Source organism: Aedes aegypti, chromosome 1 (genome assembly GCF_002204515.2).
Source record: "Aedes aegypti strain LVP_AGWG chromosome 1, AaegL5.0 Primary Assembly, whole genome shotgun sequence".
NCBI classification, from domain to species: domain Eukaryota; kingdom Metazoa; phylum Arthropoda; class Insecta; order Diptera; family Culicidae; genus Aedes; species Aedes aegypti.
The window spans coordinates 60806173-60826775 of NC_035107.1; the positions used below are offsets into that span (position 1 = coordinate 60806173).

A 20603-nucleotide genomic window follows, 5' to 3' on the forward strand; every position below is an offset into this window, starting at 1 on the left:
ACTAATAGGAACCAAAAAGACGCCGAACAGAGACCAAACAGGAATCAAGAAAACAAAATGAAAGCCAGGAAATGAGAGTTTGATTCTCCATAGCATCAGAGCATGCATTTCAAGATCTAGGACTTTTTTTTAGAATTACTTGGTTTTCTTAAGGAATTTCATTTGAATTAATTCAGATACAATGCTTAGATATTATTCTGGAAATTTTGATGAATTTTCACAGGGAATTTTTTCAAGAGTATTACCTCAAGAGCTTAATCTATATTTACCCAAGAAGCACCACAGAAAAATAATCTCTCCAAAGTTTCAGGAATCATCAGAATTCCTTCAAAAATTCTTTGCGAAATTTTGCAAGAAATGGCTAACTCTTCTAAGATTTCCTGAGTATCGATTTCCTTAAAGGTTTCCGACCAAAACATCTTCTAAAACTCATTCAATAACTTCACCAGAAATGTCAACTAGAATTTCTAGGGATTTCCTATAAAACATCCCTTGAAATTCTATATAGATTTCAAGTAGAGATTTCTCTAAAAATATGTTAAGCGATTGCTTCAGAGATTTCTTCTAAGGTTTCTGCATAAATTCCTCCTGTAATATTTTGAGATTTTCTCGAGTAAGTCTTAAAAGATTTTTCCTAGGAATGTCTCCTGGGAAAAGCAAAAGAAATTTTTCTTAAAAATAAAACCGTGAGGCACTTCTAAAGAAAATCCTGAAGTAACGTCATATAAAACTAGTGGGAGGTACACTTAATGAATAATGATCTCCGAAATAACGCCTGTGCTCTTGAGGGAGCTTTAGAAGATTTACTAGATAATTTTTGTAAGATAATTTAAAAAATAAACACTCAAATCTCGGGATAGCATTTTGCAGGATTTTCTAAAGGAATTTTTCGAAAAACATTGGACAGAATTTCAACAGAAGTTTGTATAGTAATGATCGGAGGATTTATTGGGACATTTGTTGACAGCTCGTGTTGAAACTTTAATAAGTTTTTGAAGATTGCGTGGGAATTTTTTGAGGAACTTTTTAAAATATGTTTGAAAAAAAAAAAACTGGAGAAATTTCAAGAAACAAATATTTTTTATCGAAGAAACCCTTAACAAATTTTGGATTACTGGGAATAGTTGTGGATGGATTCTTAAAGGAAACCATATGAACAGGCGGAGGAATTCTTACAGGGTTTCGTGAAAAAGCTCACAACTATTTTTTTTATGTTTTTATTTTTCAAAAGATCTGAGGAAATTACTGGAGTAGCTTTGGAGTTCTCAGATTTCCTGGAACGAATGCTGGAAGAAAATCTTCTAAACATCCTTCGACAAATCTCTGGAAGCATTTTTGTGATAATTGGTAAAGAAATCTCCATAAAAATTTCTGGAGAGATCCCTGTCGGAACCCTGAAAAAGTTTCATATAAAATCAATTTGATAATTCCTTAAGACGAAATTCCTAGAAGACTGTTGGACCCTTTATAGCTTCTGAAGCTTAATCTGGGGACTGTGAAATTTTGCATCAGGATTCAATGCAAACAGAATTAAGAAAGGGAGGAGCCCATAAAGGCTCCCCAAGAGCTTCCCAAGAATCCTCTTTAGGAGCTTCCAAACAAGCTTTTCCATGAGCCTCCCATAAGGTGAAGATAAATCGAAGCCAAAGCTCAAATTTTCAAAAGCACAAATCTGGAGAACCAAACATCCAATTAACCTGAAAACTTAATCGATTGGTCACTAGCTGGTGGTGACCAATCGATTAAATTTTCAGCTCAAACAGGTGTGTGGTTCTCCAGATGTGTGCTTCTGAAAATTTGAAGTATGGCTTCGATTCATCTTCACCATAAGTCTCTCCATTAGCTTCCCAGAAACCTCTACATGAGATTCCCTGTAGCCTTCCAAAGAGCTGTCTTGACGTCTATCCATGAGCTTCCTAAGAAACCTCTCCAGGCTTCCCAAGAAGCTTTTCCAGAAGCTTCCAAGATGTCTCTCCAGGTGCTACCCAAGAAGCCTCTGAATAAATAATTCCTAAAGCTTTTTCTCGGGGAACTTCAGACGAAATTCTTGAAGAGACTATCAGACCCGTTATAGTCTCTAAAGCTTTCTCTGGAGACTGTGAAATAAGGGAAAAAAAAGACTTTGGAGATCATTTTGGTTTAAATAGAGATTAAGAAGCCTACCATTAAAATAGATACTTTTCAATGACTTGCATCAAAAATAGGGACCAAGTATCTAAAAAGAAACTTTCTATCAGCCATGTCTTTATGATCACTGAACTTATATTATCATTCATACTATAATATACGAATATCATTTATATTTATATCCTTTTTAAGATGAAGATGAATCGAAGCCAAACTTCAAATTTTCAAGAGCACAAATCTGGAGAACCGAATACCCGTTGAGGCTGAAAACTTAATCGATTGATCACTAACTGACCGGTGACCGATCGATTAAGTTTTAAGCTTAAACGGGTATTCGGTTCTCCAGATAGACCAAACTGCTTGTCTTTACAACCAGTGAGTTTGTTCTAATTTCCTAGATAACAAATTGATGTACAGCAAAAATTCTGGTAATTGTTGTCTTAATAGCAAAAGTCCTTAGAAGAAATTGAAGATTCTCGGAAAATGTTTCATCGCGTAGAAACTCCATCAAATATTTCACTAGAGTTTCTTCATCAATCTTGCAAACAAGTAAATCGTCATAATCTGTTCTTTATATTTGTCATGAATGATGCCACAAATATCAGTAGAAATTTGATCAAATCATTTTTCAGGAGCTAACTGCGGAAGTTCTGTAGAAATTGTCTTGATAATCGTCAAGAAATTCAGCAATACTTCAATAGGTTATATCAAGAGTGATCGCACTTTCGCTAGTGCTTTCACACTCGTGCTGTGTATAATACGATGGGACTGGTCTTCCATTAATCCATTACTGTATCCAAAGATTCTTCAATAATTCTTTTGAAAATTCTCTATGCAAGTTCCAGAAACTTTTCAAGAATTACTTTCAGGAACGCTCAAGGCAATTTTCCCAGAACATTTACAGGGTTGACCATAGATATTTTTGAAAAACCAACCATTGATTCATTCAGAAATTCCATAGAACGTTTGTTTGTTTCACGTTTTTCTAACGGTTAAGAATGTTTCTTGACACAATTCTTACACTTAGTTTACTATAGATATTCTCAGTCGCTTTTTCACAAGAGCTTGTACATATATTGAACAGATGATAATTAAATTTATTTTTGAGGCTTCCTGCTGAACTTGTATTTTTTTTGAATCGTGGGTAGGACAATCCTTTGATTGTCCTACCCAGGTATTTTTGTGCGTAGTACATGTCCTACCTGTCCTACCCACTTTCCGCGCCACTGATCGTACAGCAGAATAGTGCCCAATTCTGATATTTGGTAGTTGGCCGACGGACTACTCGTGGCGCTCGCATCGCTTTTGTTCGAGTTTGACGTTTACTCACTTCCGCCACCTAGTTCACGGTTGGCCAAATATAGTATTTTTAGCATTGAGCGTAAATGTTCGCTTGGCTATGTTTTAAATTGATAATTGTTCTAACTGTTACGTCTGTTTGTCTGTGGTATCAGTGTTACTCATCTACAACGTTTTGTTAATGCAAACTTTTAAGCAAAATGTTTGAAATGTAGTCAGCGTTTTGAGAAATGAAACTGCTCTTTTGCTGTTTTTAGTTTTTATTTCACACTTTGTTACATTTTCTGGTACACACACGATGAGATTACATTTGTGTATTCCTTCAACCAAGGGGACGCGTAATTCATCCACCTCTGGTAATGTCACAGTTTTCGATATACAGTGATTACAATCATTACAATAATTATTGTTCATAATCCGAAACAAGAATGTATCTGTTAAACAATCGCACTTAAGTTTTGTATGCTCGTTCAGCTTCGTTTGCACTCTGGTTCGTATTGTTTCAAGGTTTTTTTTTTGTGTGCAGTGTCTGCGAGATCTCATTTCTTCTTGTAGTTGATTTGGACTATCACTCCGTAGTCAAATAAATTTCACCCTTAAGGAACTATAGCTATTCACTCTCCTAGATATGTGCGAATGACAAAGAATCGAATGCGAACTTCAACGAGATCATGAATTTGCACTTCTCTCCATTGCTCCTTCTACTACTCTTCATCTTCTAAGAAATCGATACGGGGAACATAAAAATGATAAATGATCAGTCATTTCGTTTTTCAGCGCCACTCATTCTTGCAGCCTCGAGTCCTCTACGGTATAGTATAATAGTTCTCCTGTAAATGTACCTAAAATTGTTAATGGTTTCTATCCTCCGTTAGAAGTTGGTCTCTCCTTTGATGATGATCTGGGGTTTGGATGCCAGTGATGATTATCTGGTTGGAATAGTGTTCTACTAGTGAAAGTTAAGCAGCTATTCGACTAATTTGTCCTACTGGCGCATCAGTGTCCATCATTCCACGTAGATAGGGATTGTTACATCGTTCACTGCTTTTGGTATAGAAAGGGGAATAAATATCTGCCAATTTTCCAAGAGTATAATAATTTCTGGTTGTTTTTGAGTATACATCATATAGAAGTTAAAATACACGCTAAACAACAGTTTTATGGGTTTCTTTGGACTGATTTTCAATTATAGTTATATGTATGTAAATATATATAGCAAGGCCCTAAGTTCTGTCTGGAGATATTGTTTGTTACAGCAAATTTGTGCCTACGTTTACACACTTACGCTAGACTGCCGAAAGATAGATTGCACAGAAACGTGAGATTGAGAAAGAGATAGTGAGTAATGTCTAATCGTTCGTCGAGTAATGCCGTGAAGGTATGACTCGGGCACGCAGCATGGCCACAATCTTCGATGCCAGGGGTTGCGATTTGGGCGACGAAGTTGCCGAAACCGTGACGGATGGTGGCTGAGCTTTGATAGATTGAGTCACGAGCGATTGATGGGAGTCCTGTTTGGTGGATGATGCGGTTGCAACGGGTCCTTCACCAGAATCTGAAAATAGGAGTAAACGTTGAAATGAAACTAGTAAGAATTCTGGTCGATTTGATCATTTTGATTCTAGCCGAATCCCAGACAATATTCTGGTCGAATCCAGTTCAGGAATCTGGTCGAATCATGGTCGAATATTAGTCAGGATTCTGGTCGAATCCTGGTCAATATTCCGGTCGAATCGTGGTCAAGATTCTGGTCTGGATTCTGTATTAATCCTGGTCAGGATTCTGGTCGAATCCTGGTCAGAATTCTGGTAGAATCCTGGTCAGAATTCTGGTCGAATCCTGGTCAGGATTCTGGTCGAATCCAGTTCAGGAATCTGGTCCAATCCTGGTCAAGATTCCGGCCGAATCCTAGTCGAATAATGGTCGAATCTTGGGCAGGATTCTGGTAGAATCCTGGTAAGGATTCTGGTCGAATCTTAGTCAGCATTCTGGTCGAATCCTGGTCAGAATGCTGGTCAAATCCTGGTCAGAATTCTGGACGAATCCTGATCAGCATTCTGGTCGAATACAGGTCAGGATTCTAGTCGAATCTTGATCTGGATTCTGGTCGAAACTTGGTCAGGGTTCTGGTCGAATCCTGGTCAGCATTCTGGTCGAATCTTGGTCAGGATTCTGGTCAAATCCCGGTCAGAATTTTGGACGAATCATGATCAGCATTCTGGTCGAATCTTGGCCAGAATTCTGGTCAAATCCTGGTCAGAATTCTGGACGAATCCTGATCAGCATTCTGGTCGAATCCTGGTCAGGATTCTGGTCGAATCCTGGTCAGGATTCTGGTCGAATCCTGGTCAGCATTCTGGTCGAATCCTGGTCAGGATTCTGGTCGAATCTTGGTCAGAATTCTGGACGAATCCTGGTCAGGATTCTGGTCGCTTCTGGTCAGCATTCTGGTCGAATCTTGGTCAGGATGCTGGTCTAATTTTGATCTGAATTCTGGTCGAATCCTGATCAGCATTCTGGTCGAATCCTGGTAAGCATTCTAGTCGAATCTTGATCTGGATTCTGGTCGATACTTGATCAGGGTTCTGGTCGAATCCTGGTCAGCATTCTGGTCGAATCTTGGTCAGGATTCTGGTCAAATCCCGGTCAGAATTTTGGACGAATCATGATCAGCAATCTGGTCGAATCTTGGCCAGAATTCTGGTCAAATCCTGGTCAGAATTCTGGACGAATCCTGATCAGCATTCTGGTCGAATCATGGTCAGGATTCTGGTCGAATCCTGGTCACCATTCTGGTCGAATCCTGGTCAGGATTCTGGTCGAATCTTGGTCAGAATTCTGGACGAATCCTGGTCAGGATTCTGGTCGCTTCTGGTCAGCATTCTGGTCGAATCTTGGTCAGGATGCTGGTCTAATTTTGATCTGAAATCTGGTCGAATCCTGATCAGCATTCTGGTCGAATCCTGGTAAGCATTCTAGTCGAATCTTGATCTGGATTCTGGTCGATACTTGATCAGGGTTCTGGTCGAATCCTGGTCAGCATTCTGATCGAATCCTGGTCAGGATTCTGGTCGAATTTTGATCTGAATTCTGGTCGAATCTTAGTCAGCATTCTGGTAGAATCCTGGTCAGAATGCTGGTCAAATCCTGGTCAGAATTCTGGACGAATCCTGATCAGCATTCTGGTCGAATACAGGTCAGGATTCTAGTCGAATCTTGATCTGGATTCTGGTCGAAACTTGGTCAGGGTTCTGGTCGAATCCTGGTCAGCATTCTGGTCGAATCTTGGTCAGGATTCTGGTCAAATCCCGGTCAGAATTTTGGACGAATCATGATCAGCAATCTGGTCGAATCTTGGCCAGAATTCTGGTCAAATCCTGGTCGAATCCTGATCAGCATTCTGGTCGAATCCTGGTAAGCATTCTAGTCGAATCTTGATCTGGATTCTGGTCGATACTTGATCAGGGTTCTGGTCGAATCCTGGTCAGCATTCTGATCGAATCCTGGTCAGGATTCTGGTCGAATTTTGATCTGATTTTTGGTCGAATCTTAGTCAGCATTCTGGTCGAATCCTGGTCAGAATGCTGGTCAAATCCTGGTCAGAATTCTGGACGAATCCTGATCAGCATTCTGGTCGAATACAGGTCAGGATTCTAGTCGAATCTTGATCTGGATTCTGGTCGAAACTTGGTCAGGGTTCTGGTCGAATCCTGGTCAGCATTCTGGTCGAATCTTGGTCAGGATTCTGGTCAAATCCCGGTCAGAATTTTGGACGAATCATGATCAGCATTCTGGTCGAATCTTGGCCAGAATTCTGGTCAAATCCTGGTCAGAATTCTGGACGAATCCTGATCAGCATTCTGGTCGAATCCTGGTCAGGATTCTGGTCGAATCCTGGTCACCATTCTGGTCGAATCCTGGTCAGGATTCTGGTCGAATCTTGGTCAGAATTCTGGACGAATCCTGGTCAGGATTCTGGTCGCTTCTGGTCAGCATTCTGGTCGAATCTTGGTCAGGATGCTGGTCTAATTTTGATCTGAAATCTGGTCGAATCCTGATCAGCATTCTGGTCGAATCCTGGTAAGCATTCTAGTCGAATCTTGATCTGGATTCTGGTCGATACTTGATCAGGGTTCTGGTCGAATCCTGGTCAGCATTCTGATCGAATCCTGGTCAGGATTCTGGTCGAATTTTGATCTGAATTCTGGTCGAATCTTAGTCAGCATTCTGGTCGAATCCTGGTCAGGATGCTGGTCAAATCCTGGTCAGAATTCTGGTCGAATCCTGATCAGCATTCTGGTCGAATCCTGGTAACCATCCTAGTCGAATCTTGATCTGGATTCTGGTCGAAACTTGGACAGGGTTCTTGTCGAATCCTGGTCAGCATTCTGGTCGAATCTTGATCTGGATTCTGGTAGAATCTTGGTCAGGATTCTGGTCGAATCCTGGTCAGCATTCTGGCATGGGCGTAAATAGCCATCCGACTTGAGGGGGGCCACGGCCCCTTCTCATGAGAGATAACAGTCGTAAAGGAATTAGTTAACTTAACAATGCTTGTTTCGAAAATATTTGTGAACCGATTGTAGTCGCGCACATTCATACAGAGGTAGATCAAAACCTAAAAATCGTCCAAAACCGATTGATCAACTTTTTTAGATACCAAATGTCACTTTTATAAAAAATAGTAAACGTATATAAAAATCTATTTTTTCGTTTTATATTTCCAAGATGACGTATTCAACCAAATCTTATAGATCTCGAGTAGAATACAAGGATTTAAAAGCAGACTATAATCAGGATTTTCCTTTCCAATTCGAGTTCAACTAGAATTTTGCAAAGTTATAAAACAATATAAAGATTTAAATGTATCAGTTCAATCAAGGATCAATATCAAGACAAGTCAAAAAATCCCAAGCCTTTGAAAAAGAACGCTTGTTAGTTTGAAAATATGGATTAGCATTTCTGTAGCGAATGATTGATTTCTCTAAACATCTCGAAACCAAAATTTGAACATAAGATTGAATAATACCTCTTTTGTAGAGTGTAAAACTTTAAATCCTAAATCTGCTTGGCTACCATCTTATTGAAGGATTGAAGTTTTTTTTTGTATTCAAATAAAGCTGTCGTCAGCAAATTACGATACGATAACAGTTATTTGAAGAAAGTAGGATGGATGGTATTTTGCCCATGAATTCATTAATATCCAATTAGAGTAAGGTTGGGCAAACGTTCGACCTTAGTGGTATAATCAAAATTTTCATAAAAACAATAGCAGTTGAAAAGAAATAAACACCATACTGTGTACCTTCAACATACTTGCCTTAATTTCGCTATAACATGAGCTCATGCTTGAAAAACAATCAGTTTTTATACAGTAGATTGACATAGAGGTAAATAAAGGTCGCCTAACAAACAGATGTTTCATTGGACTTGGTAAAATAAAAAATCTGAGCCAAGAGAAACTTAGGAATGTTTTGTGATTTCACGTGCATAAAATTCTAATGTTAGTGTGACTTACAGAAAATTGATTGCAGTTATGCTTTCTAGATTTATTCAAACTTGCAATAAAACATATAAAAACACATATGAAAAACAAAACAGTACATCATTGATATCTCGTCGTTAATCTAGAAACAAGTTTTATAATTTGTTTTTACAAATAACGCTACGTCTTCTAATTAACGAAATTTTACATATATATTTAAAATGAAAAAAACATCTCTGAACCGAATTGATGTGGGGACGGACCTGGTGTAGCGGTTACAACACACGCCGATGACCTGGGATCGAATCCCATCCCGGAGATATTCACTTATGACTTGAAAAGTTATAGTGGCGACTTCATTAAGAAGGGAAGTAAAGCTGTTGGTCTCGAGATGAACTAGCCCAGGGCCAAAAATCTCGTTAACAAAGACAAAAAAAAAATTGGTGTAATGTCCATATATCCTACGTAAGACGCCGAAAAATTTTGCGTAAGAAAAATTAATAAAGATAAATAAAAAAGGTCATATTATAAACACTTATTGAAGAATAAAAAGCGTGTCTAAAAACAATCTTCAGTATGAACAAGATTTTACATTTGTTCTACAGAAACAAATAGTAACGTGGTCTTATTATCTTTTCAATCTAACAACTTCAGAAAATTGGTATCAATATTCCATTTAAAAAAAATGTTGCGACAGTTTTTTCGTACGAATCTACCACTATCGTAGCTTCTCTGTCGTCTACTTACCAGCACTTTATGTCTGTTTCCGACGTTTCGGAGACAAATTTATCGAATGACTCATAAATTTGAATATGAAACATTTGAAAGTTCTCGAAAAATATATACAAACTAAAGTTCGCTTGCTGCACCATTGTTGATTTTTGAGATTGTTTTGTGAAACTTTACCATAACTATCATATACAAACATTTCCCAGTAACAACGATTCGTTCTAGATAATTGATCACAAAATATCGCAGCTTATTTGAAACTACAGTCGACTCTCCACATCTCGATGTTCTTCATCTCGATATCTCTCCTTATGTCGATGATTTCCTCGGTCCCTTCACTCTGCATATCAATTTGCTCTCCATATTTCGATATCCTCCTTATCTCGATATCTCCATATCTCAATGTGATTTTGTTGATTTTTCGTTCTCGATTTTCTCTCTGTATGTCGGTAATCACTTTATCAAAGGATACTAGATCAGTTTTTTGTGATTAAACAAAATTGAGGAGCATGAAATGACGTCTGCTTCTTTATTATTATTCCAATTGTCCCAACAACGGATCGGTTTTCAATCTAGTATTCAATAAAAATATGTTCTATGTCTCGATCTCCCTATCTCGATGGTCCCTTCGATATCGAGATGTGGAGAGGCGACTGTATGGAGAAACTTTGAAATTTATATTCAAAATGCATTTAACGCGTTTAGTATCATAAGTGCATGTTTTAACTAGTTTTAACTATATTGTCATTTCTCCTCCATTTTTTTTTTTCGGGGGGGGCAAGCCCATGATTCGGGGGGGCCAGGCCCCCCCTGGACCCTCCCTATTTACGCCAATGCATTCTGGTCGAATCCTGGTCAGGATTTTGGTCGAATCCTGGTCAGCATTCTGGTCGAATCTTGATTTGGATTCTGGTAGAATCTTGGTCAGGATTCTGGTCGAATCCTGGTCAGCATTCTGGTCGAATCTTGGTCAGGATTCTGGTCAAATCCTGGTCAGAATTTTGGACGAATCCTGATCAGCATTCTGGAATCCTGATCAGCATTCTGGAATCCTGATCAGCATTCTGGTCGAATCCTGGTCAGGATTCTGGTCGAATCCTGGTCAGCATTCTGGTCGAATCTTGATTTGGATTCTGGTAGAATCTTGGTCAGGATTCTGGTCGAATCCTGGTCAGCATTCTGGTCGAATCTTGGTCAGGATTCTGGTCAAATCCTGGTCAGAATTTTGGACGAATCCTGATCAGCATTCTGGAATCCTGATCAGCATTCTGGAATCCTGATCAGCATTCTGGTCGAATCCTGGTCAGGATTCTGGTCGAATCCTGGTCAGCATTCTGGTCGAATCCTGGTCAGGATGCTGGTCAAATTCTGGTCAGAATTCTGTTCGAATCTTGATCTGGATTCTGGTCGAAACTTGGTCAGGGTTCTGGTCGAATCCTGCTCAGAATTCTGTTCGAATCCTGGTCAGAATTCTAGTCGAATCCTGGTCTGGATTCTGGTCGAATCCTGCTCTGGATTCTCATCAAATCCTGCTCTGGATTCTCATCAAATCCTGGTCAGAAATCTGGTCAAATCCTGGTCAGTTTTCTGGTCGAATCTTGATCTGGATTCTGGTAGAATCTTGGTCAGGATTCTGGTCGAATCCTGGTCAGCATTCTGGTCGAATCCTGGTCAGAACTCTGGTCGAATCTTGGTCAGGACTCTGGTCGAATCCTGGTCAGAATTCTGGTCGAATCCTGGTCAGCATTCTGGTCGAATCCTGGTCAGGATTCTGGTCGAATTTTGATCTGAATTCTGGTCGAATCTTAGTCAGCATTCTGGTCGAATCCTGGTCAGGATGCTGGTCAAATCCTGGTCAGAATTCTGGTCGAATCCTGATCAGCATTCTGGTCGAATCATGGTAAGCATTCTAGTCGAATCTTGATCTGGATTCTGGTCGATACTTGGTCAGGGTTCTGGTCGAATCCTGGTCAGCATTCTGATCGAATCCTGTTCAGGATTCTGGTCGAATTTTGATCTGAATTCTGGTCGAATCTTAGTCAGCATTCTGGTCGAATCCTGGTCAGGATGCTGGTCAAATCCTGGTCAGAATTCTGGTCGAATCCTGGTCAGCATTCTGATCGAATCCTGGTCAGGATTCTGGTCGAATTTTGATCTGAATTCTGGTCGAATCTTAGTCAGCATTCTGGTCGAATCCTGGTCAGGATGCTGGTCAAATCCTGGTCAGAATTCTGGTCGAATCTTGGTCAGGATTCTGGTCAAATCCTGGTCAGAATTCTGGTCGAATCCTGATCAGCATTCTGGTCGAATCATGGTAAGCATTCTAGTCGAATCTTGATCTGGATTCTGGTCGATACTTGGTCAGGGTTCTGGTCGAATCCTGGTCAGCATTCTGATCGAATCCAGTTCAGGATTCTGGTCGAATTTTGATCTGAATTCTGGTCGAATCTTAGTCAGCATTCTGGTCGAATCCTGGTCAGGATGCTGGTCAAATCCTGGTCAGAATTCTGGTCGAATCCTGATCAGCATTCTGGTCGAATCCTGGTAACCATCCTAGTCGAATCTTGATCTGGATTCTGGTCGAAACTTGGACAGGGTTCTTGTCGAATCCTGGTCAGCATTCTGGTCGAATCTTGATCTGGATTCTGGTAGAATCTTGGTCAGGATTCTGGTCGAATCCTGGTCAGCATTCTGGTCGAATCCTGGTCAGCATTCTGGTCGAATCCTGGTCAGGATTCTGGTCGAATTTTGATCTGAATTCTGGTCGAATCTTAGTCAGCATTCTGGTCGAATCCTGGTCAGGATGCTGGTCAAATCCTGGTCAGAATTCTGGTCGAATCTTGGTCAGGATTCTGGTCAAATCCTGGTCAGAATTCTGGTCGAATCCTGATCAGCATTCTGGTCGAATCATGGTAAGCATTCTAGTCGAATCTTGATCTGGATTCTGGTCGATACTTGGTCAGGGTTCTGGTCGAATCCTGGTCAGCATTCTGATCGAATCCAGTTCAGGATTCTGGTCGAATTTTGATCTGAATTCTGGTCGAATCTTAGTCAGCATTCTGGTCGAATCCTGGTCAGGATGCTGGTCAAATCCTGGTCAGAATTCTGGTCGAATCCTGGTCAGCATTCTGATCGAATCCTGGTCAGGATTCTGGTCGAATTTTGATCTGAATTCTGGTCGAATCTTAGTCAGCATTCTGGTCGAATCCTGGTCAGGATGCTGGTCAAATCCTGGTCAGAATTCTGGTCGAATCTTGGTCAGGATTCTGGTCAAATCCTGGTCAGAATTCTGGTCGAATCCTGATCAGCATTCTGGTCGAATCATGGTAAGCATTCTAGTCGAATCTTGATCTGGATTCTGGTCGATACTTGGTCAGGGTTCTGGTCGAATCCTGGTCAGCATTCTGATCGAATCCAGTTCAGGATTCTGGTCGAATTTTGATCTGAATTCTGGTCGAATCTTAGTCAGCATTCTGGTCGAATCCTGGTCAGGATGCTGGTCAAATCCTGGTCAGAATTCTGGTCGAATCCTGATCAGCATTCTGGTCGAATCCTGGTAACCATCCTAGTCGAATCTTGATCTGGATTCTGGTCGAAACTTGGACAGGGTTCTTGTCGAATCCTGGTCAGCATTCTGGTCGAATCTTGATCTGGATTCTGGTAGAATCTTGGTCAGGATTCTGGTCGAATCCTGGTCAGCATTCTGGTCGAATCCTGGTCAGCATTCTGGTCGAATCCTGGTCAGGATTCTGGTCGAATTTTGATCTGAATTCTGGTCGAATCTTAGTCAGCATTCTGGTCGAATCCTGGTCAGGATGCTGGTCAAATCCTGGTCAGAATTCTGGTCGAATCTTGGTCAGCATTCTGGTCGAATCCTGGTCAGGATGCTGGTCAAATCCTGGTCAGAATTCTGGTCGAATCTTGGTCAGGATTCTGGTCAAATCCTGGTCAGAATTCTGGTCGAATCCTGATCAGCATTCTGGTCGAATCATGGTAAGCATTCTAGTCGAATCTTGATCTGGATTCTGGTCGATACTTGGTCAGGGTTCTGGTCGAATCCTGGTCAGCATTCTGATCGAATCCAGTTCAGGATTCTGGTCGAATTTTGATCTGAATTCTGGTCGAATCTTAGTCAGCATTCTGGTCGAATCCTGGTGAGGATGCTGGTCAAATCCTGGTCAGAATTCTGGTCGAATCCTGGTCAGCATTCTGATCGAATCATGGTAAGCATTCTAGTCGAATCTTGATCTGGATTCTGGTCGAATCTTGGTCAGGATTCTGGTCAAATCCTGGTCAGAATTCTGGTCGAATCCTGATCAGCATTCTGGTCGAATCATGGTAAGCATTCTAGTCGAATCTTGATCTGGATTCTGGTCGATACTTGGTCAGGGTTCTGGTCGAATCCTGGTCAGCATTCTGATCGAATCCTGGTCAGGATTCTGGTCGAATTTTGATCTGAATTCTGGTCGAATCTTAGTCAGCATTCTGGTCGAATCCTGGTCAGGATGCTGGTCAAATCCTGGTCAGAATTCTGGTCGAATCTTGGTCAGGATTCTGGTCAAATCCTGGTCAGAATTCTGGTCGAATCCTGATCAGCATTCTGGTCGAATCATGGTAAGCATTCTAGTCGAATCTTGATCTGGATTCTGGTCGATACTTGGTCAGGGTTCTGGTCGAATCCTGGTCAGCATTCTGATCGAATCCAGTTCAGGATTCTGGTCGAATTTTGATCTGAATTCTGGTCGAATCTTAGTCAGCATTCTGGTCGAATCCTGGTCAGGATGCTGGTCAAATCCTGGTCAGAATTCTGGTCGAATCCTGGTCAGCATTCTGATCGAATCCTGGTCAGGATTCTGGTCGAATTTTGATCTGAATTCTGGTCGAATCTTAGTCAGCATTCTGGTCGAATCCTGGTCAGGATGCTGGTCAAATCCTGGTCAGAATTCTGGTCGAATCTTGGTCAGGATTCTGGTCAAATCCTGGTCAGAATTCTGGTCGAATCCTGATCAGCATTCTGGTCGAATCATGGTAAGCATTCTAGTCGAATCTTGATCTGGATTCTGGTCGATACTTGGTCAGGGTTCTGGTCGAATCCTGGTCAGCATTCTGATCGAATCCAGTTCAGGATTCTGGTCGAATTTTGATCTGAATTCTGGTCGAATCTTAGTCAGCATTCTGGTCGAATCCTGGTCAGGATGCTGGTCAAATCCTGGTCAGAATTCTGGTCGAATCCTGATCAGCATTCTGGTCGAATCCTGGTAACCATCCTAGTCGAATCTTGATCTGGATTCTGGTCGAAACTTGGACAGGGTTCTTGTCGAATCCTGGTCAGCATTCTGGTCGAATCTTGATCTGGATTCTGGTAGAATCTTGGTCAGGATTCTGGTCGAATCCTGGTCAGCATTCTGGTCGAATCCTGGTCAGCATTCTGGTCGAATCCTGGTCAGGACTCTGGTCGAATCCTGGTCAGAATTCTGGTCGAATCCTGGTCAACATTCTGGTCGAATCCTGGTCAGGATTTTGGTCGAATCCTGGTCAGCATTCTGGTCGAATCTTGATCTGGATTCTGGTAGAATCTTGGTCAGGATTCTGGTCGAATCCTGGTCAGCATTCTGGTCGAATCTTGGTCAGGATTCTGGTCAAATCCTGGTCAGAATTTTGGACGAATCCTGATCAGCATTCTGGAATCCTGATCAGCATTCTGGAATCCTGATCAGCATTCTGGTCGAATCCTGGTCAGGATTCTGGTCGAATCCTGGTCAGCATTCTGGTCGAATCCTGGTCAGGATGCTGGTCAAATTCTGGTCAGAATTCTGTTCGAATCTTGATCTGGATTCTGGTCGAAACTTGGACAGGGTTCTTGTCGAATCCTGGTCAGCATTCTGGTCGAATCTTGATCTGGATTCTGGTAGAATCTTGGTCAGGATTCTGGTCGAATCCTGGTCAGCATTCTGGTCGAATCCTGGTCAGGATTTTGGTCGAATCCTGGTCAGCATTCTGGTCGAATCTTGATCTGGATTCTGGTAGAATCTTGGTCAGGATTCTGGTCGAATCCTAGTCAGCATTCTGGTCGAATCTTGGTCAGGATTCTGGTCAAATCATGGTCAGAATTTTGGACGAATCCTGATCAGCATTCTGGAATCCTGATCAGCATTCTGGAATCCTGATCAGCATTCTGGTCGAATCCTGGTCAGGATTCTGGTCGAATCCTGGTCAGCATTCTGGTCGAATCCTGGTCAGGATGCTGGTCAAATTCTGGTCAGAATTCTGTTCGAATCTTGATCTGGATTCTGGTCGAAACTTGGTCAGGGTTCTGGTCGAATCCTGCTCAGAATTCTGTTCGAATCCTGGTCAGAATTCTAGTCGAATCCTGGTCTGGATTCTGGTCGAATCCTGCTCTGGATTCTCATCAAATCCTGCTCTGGATTCTCATCAAATCCTGGTCAGAATTCTGGTCAAATCCTGGTCAGGATTCTGGTCGAATCCTGGTCAGGATTCTGGTCAAATTCTGGTCAGTTTTCTGGTCGAATCTTGATCTGGATTCTGGTAGAATCTTGGTCAGGATTCTGGTCGAATCCTGGTCAGGACTCTGGTCGAATTTTGATCTGAATTCTGGTCGAATCTTAGTCAGCATTCTGGTCGAATCCTGGTCAGGATTCTGGTCGAATTTTGATCTGAATTCTGGTCGAATCTTAGTCAGCATTCTGGTCGAATCCTGGTCAGGATGCTGGTCAAATCCTGGTCAGAATTCTGGTCGAATCTTGGTCAGGATTCTGGTCAAATCCTGGTCAGAATTCTGGTCGAATCCTGATCAGCATTCTGGTCGAATCATGGTAAGCATTCTAGTCGAATCTTGATCTGGATTCTGGTCGATACTTGGTCAGGGTTCTGGTCGAATCCTGATCAGCATTCTGATCGAATCCTGGTCAGGATTCTGGTCGAATTTTGATCTGAATTCTGGTCGAATCTTAGTCAGCATTCTGGTCGAATCCTGGTCAGGATGCTGGTCAAATCCTGGTCAGAATTCTGGTCGAATCTTGGTCAGGATTCTGGTCAAATCCTGGTCAGAATTCTGGTCGAATCCTGATCAGCATTCTGGTCGAATCATGGTAAGCATTCTAGTCGAATCTTGATCTGGATTCTGGTCGATACTTGGTCAGGGTTCTGGTCGAATCCTGGTCAGCATTCTGATCGAATCCAGTTCAGGATTCTGGTCGAATTTTGATCTGAATTCTGGTCGAATCTTAGTCAGCATTCTGGTCGAATCCTGGTCAGGATGCTGGTCAAATCCTGGTCAGAATTCTGGTCGAATCCTGATCAGCATTCTGGTCGAATCCTGGTAACCATCCTAGTCGAATCTTGATCTGGATTCTGGTCGAAACTTGGACAGGGTTCTTGTCGAATCCTGGTCAGCATTCTGGTCGAATCTTGATCTGGATTCTGGTAGAATCTTGGTCAGGATTCTGGTCGAATCCTGGTCAGCATTCTGGTCGAATCCTGGTCAGCATTCTGGTCGAATCCTGGTCAGGACTCTGGTCGAATCCTGGTCAGAATTCTGGTCGAATCCTGGTCAGCATTCTGGTCGAATCCTGGTCAGGATTTTGGTCGAATCCTGGTCAGCATTCTGGTCGAATCTTGATCTGGATTCTGGTAGAATCTTGGTCAGGATTCTGGTCGAATCCTGGTCAGCATTCTGGTCGAATCTTGGTCAGGATGCTGGTCAAATCCTGGTCAGAATTTTGGACGAATCCTGATCAGCATTCTGGAATCCTGATCAGCATTCTGGAATCCTGATCAGCATTCTGGTCGAATCCTGGTCAGGATTCTGGTCGAATCCTGGTCAGCATTCTGGTCGAATCCTGGTCAGCATTCTGGTCGAATCCTGGTCAGGACTCTGGTCGAATCCTGGTCAGAATTCTGGTCGAATCCTGGTCAGCATTCTGGTCGAATCCTGGTCAGGATTTTGGTCGAATCCTGGTCAGCATTCTGGTCGAATCTTGATCTGGATTCTGGTAGAATCTTGGTCAGGATTCTGGTCGAATCCTGGTCAGCATTCTGGTCGAATCTTGGTCAGGATGCTGGTCAAATCCTGGTCAGAATTTTGGACGAATCCTGATCAGCATTCTGGAATCCTGATCAGCATTCTGGAATCCTGATCAGCATTCTGGTCGAATCCTGGTCAGGATTCTGGTCGAATCCTGGTCAGCATTCTGGTCGAATCCTGGTCAGGATGCTGGTCAAATTCTGGTCAGAATTCTGTTCGAATCTTGATCTGGATTCTGGTCGAAACTTGGACAGGGTTCTTGTCGAATCCTGGTCAGCATTCTGGTCGAATCTTGATCTGGATTCTGGTAGAATCTTGGTCAGGATTCTGGTCGAATCCTGGTCAGCATTCTGGTCGAATCTTGGTCAGGATTCTGGTCAAATCCTGGTCAGAATTTTGGACGAATCCTGATCAGCATTCTGGAATCCTGATCAGCATTCTGGAATCCTGATCAGCATTCTGGTCGAATCCTGGTCAGGATTCTGGTCGAATCCTGGTCAGCATTCTGGTCGAATCCTGGTCAGGATGCTGGTCAAATTCTGGTCAGAATTCTGTTCGAATCTTGATCTGGATTCTGGTCGAAACTTGGACAGGGTTCTTGTCGAATCCTGGTCAGCATTCTGGTCGAATCTTGATCTGGATTCTGGTAGAATCTTGGTCAGGATTCTGGTCGAATCCTGGTCAGCATTCTGGTCGAATCCTGGTCAGGATTTTGGTCGAATCCTGGTCAGCATTCTGGTCGAATCTTGATCTGGATTCTGGTAGAATCTTGGTCAGGATTCTGGTCGAATCCTAGTCAGCATTCTGGTCGAATCTTGGTCAGGATTCTGGTCAAATCCTGGTCAGAATTTTGGACGAATCCTGATCAGCATTCTGGAATCCTGATCAGCATTCTGGAATCCTGATCAGCATTCTGGTCGAATCCTGGTCAGGATTCTGGTCGAATCTTGGTCAGCATTCTGGTCGAATCCTGGTCAGGATGCTGGTCAAATTCTGGTCAGAATTCTGTTCGAATCTTGATCTGGATTCTGGTCGAAACTTGGTCAGGGTTCTGGTCGAATCCAGTTCAGGATTCTGGTCGAATTTTGATCTGAATTCTGGTCGAATCTTAGTCAGCATTCTGGTCGAATCCTGGTCAGGATGCTGGTCAAATCCTGGTCAGAATTCTGGTCGAATCCTGATCAGCATTCTGGTCGAATCCTGGTAACCATCCTAGTCGAATCTTGATCTGGATTCTGGTCGAAACTTGGACAGGGTTCTTGTCGAATCCTGGTCAGCATTCTGGTCGAATCTTGATCTGGATTCTGGTAGAATCTTGGTCAGGATTCTGGTCGAATCCTGGTCAGCATTCTGGTCGAATCCTGGTCAGCATTCTGGTCGAATCCTGGTCAGGACTCTGGTCGAATCCTGGTCAGAATTCTGGTCGAATCCTGGTCAGCATTCTGGTCGAATCCTGGTCAGGATTTTGGTCGAATCCTGGTCAGCATTCTGGTCGAATCTTGATCTGGATTCTGGTAGAATCTTGGTCAGGATTCTGGTCGAATCCTGGTCAGCATTCTGGTCGAATCTTGGTCAGGATGCTGGTCAAATCCTGGTCAGAATTTTGGACGAATCCTGATCAGCATTCTGGAATCCTGATCAGCATTCTGGAATCCTGATCAGCATTCTGGTCGAATCCTGGTCAGGATTCTGGTCGAATCCTGGTCAGCATTCTGGTCGAATCCTGGTCAGCATTCTGGTCGAATCCTGGTCAGGACTCTGGTCGAATCCTGGTCAGAATTCTGGTCGAATCCTGGTCAGCATTCTGGTCGAATCCTGGTCAGGATTTTGGTCGAATCCTGGTCAGCATTCTGGTCGAATCTTGATCTGGATTCTGGTAGAATCTTGGTCAGGATTCTGGTCGAATCCTGGTCAGCATTCTGGTCGAATCTTGGTCAGGATGCTGGTCAAATCCTGGTCAGAATTTTGGACGAATCCTGATCAGCATTCTGGAATCCTGATCAGCATTCTGGAATCCTGATCAGCATTCTGGTCGAATCCTGGTCAGGATTCTGGTCGAATCCTGGTCAGCATTCTGGTCGAATCCTGGTCAGGATGCTGGTCAAATTCTGGTCAGAATTCTGTTCGAATCTTGATCTGGATTCTGGTCGAAACTTGGACAGGGTTCTTGTCGAATCCTGGTCAGCATTCTGGTCGAATCTTGATCTGGATTCTGGTAGAATCTTGGTCAGGATTCTGGTCGAATCCTGGTCAGCATTCTGGTCGAATCTTGGTCAGGATTCTGGTCAAATCCTGGTCAGAATTTTGGACGAATCCTGATCAGCATTCTGGAATCCTGATCAGCATTCTGGAATCCTGATCAGCATTCTGGTCGAATCCTGGTCAGGATTCTGGTCGAATCCTGGTCAGCATTCTGGTCGAATCCTGGTCAGGATGCTGGTCAAATTCTGGTCAGAATTCTGTTCGAATCTTGATCTGGATTCTGGTCGAAACTTGGACAGGGTTCTTGTCGAATCCTGGTCAGCATTCTGGTCGAATCTTGATCTGGATTCTGGTAGAATCTTGGTCAGGATTCTGGTCGAATCCTGGTCAGCATTCTGGTCGAATCCTGGTCAGGATTTTGGTCGAATCCTGGTCAGCATTCTGGTCGAATCTTGATCTGGATTCTGGTAGAATCTTGGTCAGGATTCTGGTCGAATCCTAGTCAGCATTCTGGTCGAATCTTGGTCAGGATTCTGGTCAAATCCTGGTCAGAATTTTGGACGAATCCTGATCAGCATTCTGGAATCCTGATCAGCATTCTGGAATCCTGATCAGCATTCTGGTCGAATCCTGGTCAGGATTCTGGTCGAATCTTGGTCAGCATTCTGGTCGAATCCTGGTCAGGATGCTGGTCAAATTCTGGTCAGAATTCTGTTC

The 20603-nt window shown here is 42.6% G+C and overlaps 1 protein-coding gene across 3 annotated transcripts in view; it reads right to left on the reverse strand.

Moving 5' to 3' along the window:
- Positions 1-3668: 3668 nt before the first annotated feature.
- The window catches only part of LOC5569126 (serine-rich adhesin for platelets), a 56595-nt gene continuing 39660 nt past the window's right edge, over positions 3669-20603 (reverse strand). For all 3 annotated transcript variants that reach the window (XM_021837282.1, XM_021837289.1, XM_021837275.1), the window contains exon 5: positions 3669-4981. In XM_021837282.1, coding sequence (XP_021692974.1) covers positions 4776-4981 — 206 coding nt within the window. In that variant the 3' untranslated portion in view covers positions 3669-4775. The remainder of the gene's footprint in view (positions 4982-20603) is intronic.